General features: G+C 33.8%; 1 protein-coding gene across 8 annotated transcripts; it reads right to left on the reverse strand.

The window, feature by feature from the left end:
- Positions 1-509: 509 nt before the first annotated feature.
- LOC111404280 lies at positions 510-10,467 on the reverse strand. 8 transcript variants are annotated; one of them, XR_002704679.1, is made up of 5 exons: positions 10,301-10,467; positions 10,082-10,158; positions 6,363-6,647; positions 6,157-6,251; positions 510-1,132 (listed from the first exon to the last, which is right to left on the reverse strand). XR_002704679.1 is itself a non-coding variant. In XM_023033105.1 (5 exons), the coding sequence occupies exons 1-5, from the start codon at positions 10,346-10,348 to the stop codon at positions 1,089-1,091; spliced, it is 357 nt and encodes a 118-aa protein (XP_022888873.1). In that variant the 5' UTR covers positions 10,349-10,467; the 3' UTR covers positions 510-1,088. The 8 variants fall into 8 exon arrangements, 1 of the variants encoding a protein (XP_022888873.1); XR_002704677.1 differs by having other exon boundaries at positions 10,053-10,158; XR_002704678.1 differs by having other exon boundaries at positions 10,049-10,158.
- Between the last annotated feature and the right edge of the window lie 509 nt (positions 10,468-10,976).

The following is a 10,976-nucleotide window of genomic DNA, read 5'->3' on the forward strand; positions in this document are numbered from 1 at the left end:
TGAGGCCGATGCCGAGCTGCAGGGGCAGAGCATCCCCACGTTTTCTCTTACCCTCCTAGGGGGTACATCCTCATTTGAACTTATCCTCTTCTGTTTCAATCTCAGATAGTTGCTAAGTTATGGGACTTCCACTTATTTTTTTCCAAGAACAAATCCTTTTTCAAGGGGGATGCCCGAATATTCTTTTCGATAAGCTTTCTCTACACGGTTGCTCGTGGTTATAGTATGGTTTCTCACAGACGGTGTCAATCTGTTAACCCCAGAAGATGTTGTCAACAGATACCGGACCCACCTCTGCACACGTAAGCCTTTTCCAACACGTTAATACACGTGGACGGTCTAGAAATAATAGCAAAAGAAGGCATGGGAGCAACTCAAAGGCGCGAGATGAGAACATTCAAAATTCGACGAGATATTTGCATAACGATTGTACAATAATTATCAATCGATGTTTGTAAAATGCGAGTATGAATTCATGTATGTTACAAGAGAGTAAAAAGTAAGGAATGTTATATTTGTTCTTGTGTTGAATATTGCATTAACATTTTGAGAGATACATGGGAGAGTATTTATAGTTTTACAACTTAGATCGTGGACCTTGGTTGGGAGTATACGTGATCTTATCTCTTAAGTTTACATGTCAAGTTATAGGCATCATAATTGACTTCCTAGCCTGCTGCACATTTATTAGTTGGCGGCTCTGCCACTACATTGATAAGACAAGACACTTCTATTCTATGATGAACGTTCCATCAATCAAGAAGGATCATTGTGTAAGACCGAATCTCTGAGGAGGAGTGCAACCTAGAGCCTCAAGATTTCAAAGGGGAAGGACCTCGGATAAGGAAGGGCCTCGGCTAAAGAAGGGCCTCGGCATATTAGCTTCAACGGAAGCACTTGGACCACGTCTGGCGTTGTTATAGTATGCTGGTGGGTGAACTTCTACCAACAAGGGGCCAATGGGCCTCGAATAAGATGCCAAACGGTTCGGAAGGAGTGGGCCATGGGACCAGTGGGTCGGCCCAGTGGTTCGACCAAGTGTCAATACGAAACATAGACAACATGCTAAAGAAAATGTCATGATGGCGTTAAACCACCTTAAGCTTCGTGGTCACGAGGTTGAAATTTTTGCCTGAAACCAAAATAGTAAAGGAAATTACTTTTGCACAATATATACATCTAGTTGAGTCCAACTACGTACATTGTACATATGAACATGCCGACAGATGCACTATATTTCAGGCACTGGAACCCCAACATGTCCCAGGTTTATTATGGGCCATGGTAACCTAATCAAGAGAACTCGTCACAACTACATAAACGTCTTTACTTCTTAAATTGGATGGAGTTATAGGTCTCCACTTCTCAGCAGATCATGCGACTAATTGTTATCAACAATTAAATCTGAATTAATTGTAGAGCTAAAGATATTATTTTGACCAAATTTTACAAATAATAAGTAAGGCCACATTGGATAAAAGTTCACAGGGTAAATAGGAGAAGATGGTAAACAAAGATTGCTTTTAAGTCACACAAACAAATTAGAATTATATTTTTTTCCTTAAAAATTGGCAACCATTAAAATGGACAACATCAAATGCAGCGATGCATAAAATATCAAGGTAAATGACTGGAGATGTGAATGCAAGATTGAAATGTGATATGCACTTTCACGTGCCATTTACTATTAAGAACAAAAAAGCCCTAGAAAAAGCAAGATCCTTCAACCATATTGAGACTGAAAAAGGGGATATGGATTGACGTTTCCAAAAGATTTATCAATGTTAATTGTCAGGTTGAACACCAAATGCACGAACCTGTGATTCTGCTGCGCGCGCACACATAAAAGGAAAAGATGGTATCCTAATCCAACAAAAACAACTAGTAAGAGTATTCAACCCATTTTGCCAAAAGTTATTTGCTAAATGGTGCAATCTATAGCAATCATAAATACCCATATACATTTTCAAAAACTTTTCAAAGACTACAAGAATCTATAATTTCTTCTGAGACACAGAAGAATCTAAGAATTTGCCAAAGGCAGGCAGAAAAAAAGAAGGAATTAGAAAGAAATATAATTGATTTCCATAGAAGTTAACTATCTTCTTTTTCAGTACAAGCACATACTGCCAAGAAATGGAAAACAAAATTGAAAAGCCCTAAATTTATAAGAAAAAGTAACATATTCATTAAAAATAGATTAAACGTTTCAAAAGGTTGTAAATTCAAAGCTAAAACAACCGTTTTATTTGATCCCTCATTTTTCTTTACTGCATTTAAATGAACAGGAATTGCCAAATCAGCTTTAGCTCGATAAAGATCGCAAAGGGCAGCCAGGCAACACGTGCTCATTAATTAAAATGATCAGATCTAGTGCTGTTCGATCATCATTAAAGTTTTAATAAATTAATCATTAAAGTCACTAAATCACAAACTAATAAAACCATCAGTAACAGGATCAATCAGAATCTCACTACACAACAATGTTGATATGGTATTCACTGCAGGCTCTGATTCATTTGGCACAACTCGGGAGCATAACTTTTGCCAGACATCATTTGCCAAGGCAAAGGAACTCCCGAGCTGCACCAGGCAAATTAGAGACTGCTGCAAGTCGTGAAATTTCTTTCCAACTAATAGGCAGACCACCTTTGTATCTCTAGGTTATGCCCTCATCTTTCTATACAAGAAATCTGTGTGTGAGAGATGTAGAAAGGTGCGGGTCTGAGCTGTGAGGATGGCTTGTAGAAGAGAAGGGTGGAGATATATAGCTGGAACAGATTTACTAGGTAGAGTGGATTTTGTAAAATTACTGTAATCAGTACCTAGTCAAAATAAAATTACTGAAATCTGTACCTAGTCAAAAAAAAAATAATAATATGATTTCCATCCTAGATATTCTACTAATATTAGGATTAGGTAGTTAATTTTCATTCCATATACTATCAAGTAGAAAAGATAAATGCTAACGCTGCAAAAAATGGACCAGCTAAAATTGGGTCCATGAAATAAATCTGGTGAAAACAAAAAATCAATGACACTTAAGATGGGGTTGAGGAGAAAGACTTGCTAAATCAACTGAACATACTCCATGAATAAGACATGTCGATCAGAAGCAAGATTAACACTCATGGAATAGAGTGATTGATTTCACGATCACATAAGCACGATGCAATATGCCAAAAAAATATAAATATTAGAAATGATGCAAAGATCATTACATAGATGGATTTTAAACGAACGAAATGATGATAGATACAGAACTAAAAACTCAATAATACAGTGAGGGGGTGAGAGAAGAATGTAGGGGCACATTTGCTCGAACTCTTGACGTAAGGGGATGTAGATTGAGACAGAGAAGAAGCAAGATATTTCAACTATATTGGGACTGAAGAAGGGGATGTAGATTGAAGTTTTTAGAATATTTGTCAATGTTAGATGTTAGGTTCAACACCAAATATATAAACATGTGTCTCCGCTGCACTCACGCACAAAAAAAGAAAAAGAAAAGATGGAATCCTACTACGTCCAACAAACAACTCGTAAGAGTATCCAACCCATTATGGCAAAACCTTTTTTTGGTCTAGTATGCAATCTATAGCAATGACAAATGGTCATAAATATTTTTAAAAACTACTCCAACAATGCAACAATCTATAATCTAATTACAGAACTATCTAAGAATTTGTGAAGGGCAGGAAGAAAAAAGAATAAAAAATGGGATTGGAAAAAATATGTTGATTTCTTAAGTTAATTATCTTCTTTTTCAATACATGCAAGCATTGTCGTGAAATGGAAAACTAAATTGAAAAGTTGTAAATGTAAATGAAAAAGTAACATATTCATTAAAATAAATCAAATATTTCAGAAAACTGAAATTAAGAACTAATATTGTAAATTGAAAACACCACCTTCTATAATCCTCATTTTTCTTTAATGCATTTAGGTGAACAGAAATTACCAAAAGTTTGGATAGAGCCAAATCTAGGTGTTCGCTACGTAAGCGACGTGTAGTAAGAGGAGTAGCTAATCAGCTGTTGCCTAATAAGAACGCCAAGAGCGGCAAGGCAATAAATGTTCATTAATTAATCGGTGAGATCGAGTGCTATTCGATCATCATAAAAGTAGAAATAAATAAATAAATCAGTGAAGTCGCTAAACAACAAATCAATAAAACCATTGGTACATCAGCAAAAGGATCCATCTGAATCCCACTAAACAACGTCGTTGAGATGCTATTTGCTGCAGGCTCTGATTCAATTGGCACAACTCAGGAGCATGACTTTTGCCAGACATCAATATCACAGGCAAAGGAACTCCCGAACTGCACCAACCAAATTAGAGACTGCTGCAAGTAGTTACTTTTTTCCCCCAAATAGACAGATGATCTTATATCTCTAGGTTTATACCCTTATATCTCTATATAAGAAATCTCTGTGTGGGAGATGGAGAAAGGTGTGATTGGGGAGAGAAAAGACCCTTTCATATTTATAGAAGAGAATCGGTGGGAATATATAGCTAGAAAAGATATACTATATGGTACCATGTGTCACTGGCACTGCCAGCTGTTGCAAACTGTGCCACCAATGGGAGGAACTAATTGTTACATGTGGACATGGTTATAGGCACGCGGCATGCACAATTTTATCTAGGTGTTTCTGAAACAGAGGGGAAAGTAATAAACAGGCCTGCATGGATAGATTTACTAGGTGGGAAGTGGATTTGGTATATCTAAGGTAATCTGTATCTTATCTAAAAGGAGATTACTGTAATTGCAAAACGATTTCCCAGCATTTACTCAAGTGTCATACCGCTTCGTCTAAAATATATTATGATTTTCCTCCTAGAAACTCTTCTAAAATTAGGATGGGGGAGTTAATTTTCATTAAATACTCTAGGTAAAGTACAACTATGCATATATTACACCACAAATAGATAATTCATGTTAACTCAACCAAAATGGACCAGATAAAATTGGGGCCAGGAAATAAATCAGCTGAAAACAAAGAAATCAATGACCCTGAGTTTGGCGTACAGAAAAAAACTCGCTAAATCACCTGAACATACTCCACGAAAAAGACATCTCTACAAGAAGCAAGATTAATACTCATGGAGCAGAGTGATTGATTTCACTACCACACAAGCACACTGCAATATAATTTGAAATTCTGCAATGGCCATTTACTAGATAGATCTTGAATGAAGGAAATAACAATACATATAGAATTGAAAACACAAAGTATAGTGAGGGGACGAGAGAAGGATGAAGTTGGGCACATATGCTCGAACCTCTTGACAGAAAATGCTAAACTTAATGCAAAAAAAATAGTCACATACAGAGTGCCCCAAACAATAGCCTTGACGTGGAATAATAAATAAAATTCTACAGCCTTAATATTATTGCCAGTAACTTATACAATCATAAATCAAAAAACAATTTCACAAAATCCCGAATAAATACAGGTAATTAGAGCAAATTCAGTACCCATGCCTAACCTAAAAATGTAATGAACGAGGTAAATTGAAATGACAAGGATTCTACGGTAGCAAAAGATGCCTACCAATTTAAATGGTAAGTTGTCAAACGAACTAGGCTTTAAAATACTGTGTTACCTAAGTACAACAAGTCCATAGCTGTATATTAAGAATATACTCCAACTAATGGAGGTTAATCAAATCATTTAGGATAAATTAAAGAAATGACAGATTTGATAGTTGAGGCGTATCTTAATAGACCTAGAGAAAGTTCACAAGAAACATGATCTCCATAAAATTACTTAGAATAGGAACAGGTACGTGAAAATTAATATCGCTTGAGGTGGTCACAAAAGATTTTATTCCGTTGGAGCTAGACATAATGTAGTTGTACCAAGTGGCAAGAAGAGGCATATTTAACTTAGAATGGTAGCTATTTCTGGTTATTAGGGTTAGTAGAAGGCATGGAAAACTATCATATATATGATTTCATGCTCATTAATGCAGCAGATATAACTTTTTGATCATACTGAATTATTATGAATAACATAACATAATGAAATATAATTGCACTTAAATATCAAAATTGCTGCATATGTATTGTCTTTGCCATTTAAAAAGACTCTAAACAGTCGTATCTCAAATGCTTTTATTCATCAATCTATCAGCGTAATATTTTACCTTCTCTTGTGAGCAAGCCATGTCCAAAGTCATGTCTACTTATATAAGTCGCACACCATGGAAAGATAGAAGATTTTGTGGCTTGAAGACAAAACCTAATACCGACAAGTATGAATAACAAAATGTTAGATATAAAAATCCTTATCCAAAAAGATGGAAAGAAAAAAGATTTCAACAAATAAAAACATAATGCATTTAAGCCCTACTGTTGTTGCTTATCTAGTTGAAGATCCCACATAATCCATGAGTAACACACTTCTGGCATTAAAATTGCTACTTCCATAGGAATGTGTCCCACATAGTCCATGAATAAGAAACTTATATATGAAAATGAAGAAACACACAAAGTCAGCAAATAGACAATCTATTCAAGCAATGTCATTCTGACCTTTTGCTTGAAAGTCAAGAGGTCCAAAATATTGACCCAACATGATCAATCCAAGGACATCATGGCAATACAGCCCAAACTTCGCTCTAGCCCACCATATAAACTGGAATCAAATAGAAGCCACCAACAAATTAGTCAGCATAAATCAAATGTGAAAGACAGTTCAAACATACCGAATGCTATAACACAAATGTTTTGATTGAATTAACGTTCCGATAATGCTGCAATGCCAACAGATGGTAGACACAAACAGACATTGCATTGGAAGGAGGTGCATCATACTTTAACTTTCCAATTATGAGATTCCAGGACATAGAATAAACATGGCACACATTTCAGACAAGTCAGAGATGATAAAGACGTGTCAACTGCAGATTGAAAAATATTATGCATTTGATTGAAATACATGTTCTCACCCACTCATCATGCATAAATCTGTGCATAACCCAAAGCAAACAAGGTACCCAGACAATAAAATGATAAAATCCTAAGAAAAAAATTAGTCATACAAGGATCCAAAATTCATGAAATGTCATTTCTCAAGATGCAGGAGTAGCATAAGATGAATGCCCTTGTTTGAGCCCCATTTTTCAACTAAAATACATTATTCAACAGTGATTTGACATCATTTCAACCATACATTTTTCAATAAAATAATATTGTACGCAAATAAAAAAATTTTCCTTATTTTTTAACTGGGTAATTGGCGCAAAACATCCTTACCTTTCGAGGTTATTGTGGAAAACGTCCCTACCTTTCATTTTTTGGCATTTTTGCCTTTATTTACCACCTTTCTTGCGTTGAAGGTCCTTTTCACTGTTTTTTGACGATTTTGCCCTCTATTCAAATAAAAGAAAAAGAATAGAATAGAAAACAAAAGAATTAATTGCAACTAATACCCAAAAATTTCAAAAAATTACAAATTAGTAATAAATATAGGAGTTAATAGCCCAAATGGTTACTAAACTTTGCCAAAGGTCCAAAAAGGTCATTGAACTTTTTTAAATACAAAAAGGAAAAAAAACCAACAAAAAAAAAATTGAAGAAACGGGCCCCACCAACAAAAAAAGGACAAAAAAAATAAGGAAGGTGAAAATGGAGGAAGGTGAAAAGTAAACCAAAAATTATTTTTTATTTTTTCAATCATACATTTTTAATCAAAATTTATTGAAAATTTTATTTTTAAAAATAAAAAAAAAATACAGATTAGTTTTGCTAAAAATAAAATTTTCAATAAATTTTGATTAAAAATGTACGATTGAAAAAATAAAAAATAATTTTTGGTTTACTTTTCACCTTCCTCCATTTTCACATTCCTTATTTTATTTTTATTATTATTATTTTTGGTCCTTTTTTTTGTTGGTGGGGCCCGTTTCTTCAATTTTTTTTGTTGGTTTTTTTGGTTTTTTTTTTCTTTTTGTATTTAAAAAAGTTCAATGACATTTTTGGACCTTTGGCAAAGTTTAGTAAACATTTTGGGCTATTAACTCCTATATTTATTACTAATTTGTAATTTTTTGAAATTTTGGGGTACTAGTTGCAATTAATTCTTTTGTTTTCTATTCTATTCTTTTTCTTTTATTTGAATGGAGGGCAAAATCGTCAAAAAACAGTGAAAAGGACCTTCAGCGCAAGAAAGGTGGTAAATAAGGGCAAAAATGCCAAAAAATGAAAGGTAGGGACGTTTTCCACAATAATCTCGAAAGGTAAGGATGTTTTGCGCCAATTACCCTTTTTTAACTACACATTTCTCATCAATACACTATTCAAAAATTCATTTACTTCACAAAAATGGGGCTCAAACAAGGGCAATAATTAAAAATGGACACAATATGTGCGAAAATAAGGTTCCATGAGTATAATTTCTTATTCAATTGACTTAAGTATAAGTTGAAGTGTAAATTGAATTTAATAATGGCTATATGTAGATCATACAATGATGCAGAAGAATTATAATTTGTATCTTTGATGAGATATAAAATGGGTAAGTATTGAGAACCACAGCCATAACTTTTGAAGAAGCATAAAGACCAGAAAACTCTTAAAACTTTTAAATATTTCAGCCCAAAGTTTCGTCAAGAACGAATTCCACGAATTATGAATTTGCATTCAGATATACTCTAGAGAATTTTTTTAGAGCTCGTTAGTTCCAATGACCAAAATTTTGAATGTTAAACAGTTGTCATAAAAAAAAATAATAATAACAAAGAAAAAACATAAAGCACAATTTAGAAAAGAATGAACAGATAAAGAAACCTTAAGCAAGGTGAAAATTTTCTGTATCAAGTTAATTGTCAGCAAAAAGGGAAAAAATTGAATCCTAAATATGTGTGCTTTCAGGTTTATGTAATGAATTAATTGATCCATGAGCCCAAATATTTTTATAAATTAGACTTGTAAAGCATATACACATGCATAAATAAATAATTTTTTCAGAAATCACTACTAAAACGAAATAAATGAACATAATATTGTAAGGAGACTTTCTTTCCCTTCTTTCTATTCCCTTCTAGAGTCAAATCAGGAATTTCCTTTATGTAAAGGAAGTACAAAAACAAGCCTGTGTGCAATAAAAGACCACATCCTAAGCATCAATAAAAAACATAAGCATGTTCAACAATTTGTCTTTGGCAGAAGCAGAAGTGAAAACTGTTTGTCAACTTTCCAGAATACACTATAAACAAAAAAATAATAGACATAATTCAATGCACTTGTAAGAAATATGCTTATGTGATAACTTTCAATCACATTGACAAGGGCATACAAATTGAATATGTTATGGCTTCAGAGGTATCAGTGTTTCTTTTCCATGTCCTAGCAAATGGATATTTTCCACGAAACGTTGAATTTTTTAACCATGTAAACATAAAATTCAAAATTCAACTCACACGCCCCTGTATCTATTCGCTTGAATCCAGAAATGTTAAATAATGAGAAGCCCAAATATCTGCTAGCATAACTGGCAAACTTTGCTGAGATAGTCTAAGCCAACAATTCACAATTTTTAAGTCGAGAACTATATACGAGGGAAATTAGATTTGGTAGCACTTATTTGCACAAATTCTGACATTTTTACTAAGATCCATCAAATATTCCGATGGAAAATCAAAATGCTCTCTGAATTTGTCAGGAAAAAAGGAAATCAGAAAGAAAGAAAAATAATTACTTTTCACCTCAAAAATTTTTTTAATAGTAATTGATTGCTTCTTGATTAATTGTATGTTAAAAAATAATAATAATAATAAAAATAAAAAGGAAAAAGCTCAGAATTTAAACAATAAATAAACATACACAAACAGCCACTCAAAATGAATTAATTATCTCAGAAAATTCCAATTAGAAATCATCCTATTTCCATATTTTCCTCATGTCTTTTTCTTGAACAAAAAACTTTAAAACAAGCACATACCTGCAAAGTCCAAAAGATCTGTCACTCAAATAGAATAGTCGTAAATTATCTGAGTCATTCCAACGCATTCAGCTGAAAACAAATCAAATCCAAACCTACAATTGAACCAAATCAATAAAGAGATCCACCGGAATAAGATGAAACACCGTCCTTTACGATGTAACATTCACCGCGGTCTCTAATTTGCTTAGTGCAAGGCGGGAACCTGATTTTCGCCAAATACAACGACATCAATTAGTCTGTTTATACATACAGAAATCCATACATATTTATATGAGCACGATTTTGGCGTTTGGAATATTCACGTGAAAGTTGAAACGACATAACCGGCGAAGAAAGTTCCCGACCTGCACCAAGCGAATTAGAGACCGCCGCAATAAATCAAACATTTGCATGTACACACAAGATTGTGAATATATAGCCTCGTGTGCTTCTGTATCTTCGAAATAGATCCGAACGAAAGAGAATACAGAGAGAGAGAGAGAGAGAGAGAGAGAGAGAGAGATTTTGTTACTGTGAAAATGCGACGTTGTCTCAGAGATGAAGAGGATATTTATATGTGAAACGGACGTGGGAGATTATGCCACGTTTCGAAGTTACAAAAGTAGAAGTAGGCAGGATAATTTCATTGAAGGTCACCTAACTTGTCAGTTGGTTGGGTGTTAGTCACATAATTTCCATCTATTTTGTGTTAGTCACCTAACTATGTTTTACAATTTGATCACCTAACTTCAAGGACGAAATCAAGACTAAACTAAAAAATCTTCGACTTTGTATAAGGAAAAAAATTGGCTGGGGTTGGTTTGAGCTACCTACATCCGTCCATGCCTATCTTACACATATTTTCATCCATCGTGATATAAAAATAAAAAAAAATAAAATAAAATAATTTACAATTCTATTTTACAAATGAAATGCATGACTCGGTGCTTCATTAAAACTAATTCATTTGTCGACTAAAAAAGAGAAGTTAAGGATTCTTAATTCATTTCTGAGTTTTTTAAGCAAAAATTAAGAGGGTGT

The sequence above is a fragment of the Olea europaea genome, chromosome 11 (assembly GCF_002742605.1).
Source record: "Olea europaea var. sylvestris chromosome 11, O_europaea_v1, whole genome shotgun sequence".
Classification (NCBI taxonomy): domain Eukaryota; kingdom Viridiplantae; phylum Streptophyta; class Magnoliopsida; order Lamiales; family Oleaceae; genus Olea; species Olea europaea.

What these genes read in the sequence shown, in the direction of transcription:
- LOC111404280 (XM_023033105.1), bottom strand. Translation starts at nt 10,348, where the DNA reads ATGCAAATGTTTGATTTATTGCGGCGGTCTCTAATTCGCTTGGTGCAG. An exon ending in CTCTAATTCGCTTGGTGCAG is followed by an intron (nt 6,648 to 10,300) that starts GTCGGGAACTTT and finishes ATTTGATTCCAG; the next exon opens with TTTATATGGTGGGCTAGAGC. An exon ending in TCTTGACTTTCAAGCAAAAG is followed by an intron (nt 6,430 to 6,544) that starts GTCAGAATGACA and finishes CTATGGAAGTAG; the next exon opens with CAATTTTAATGCCAGAAGTG.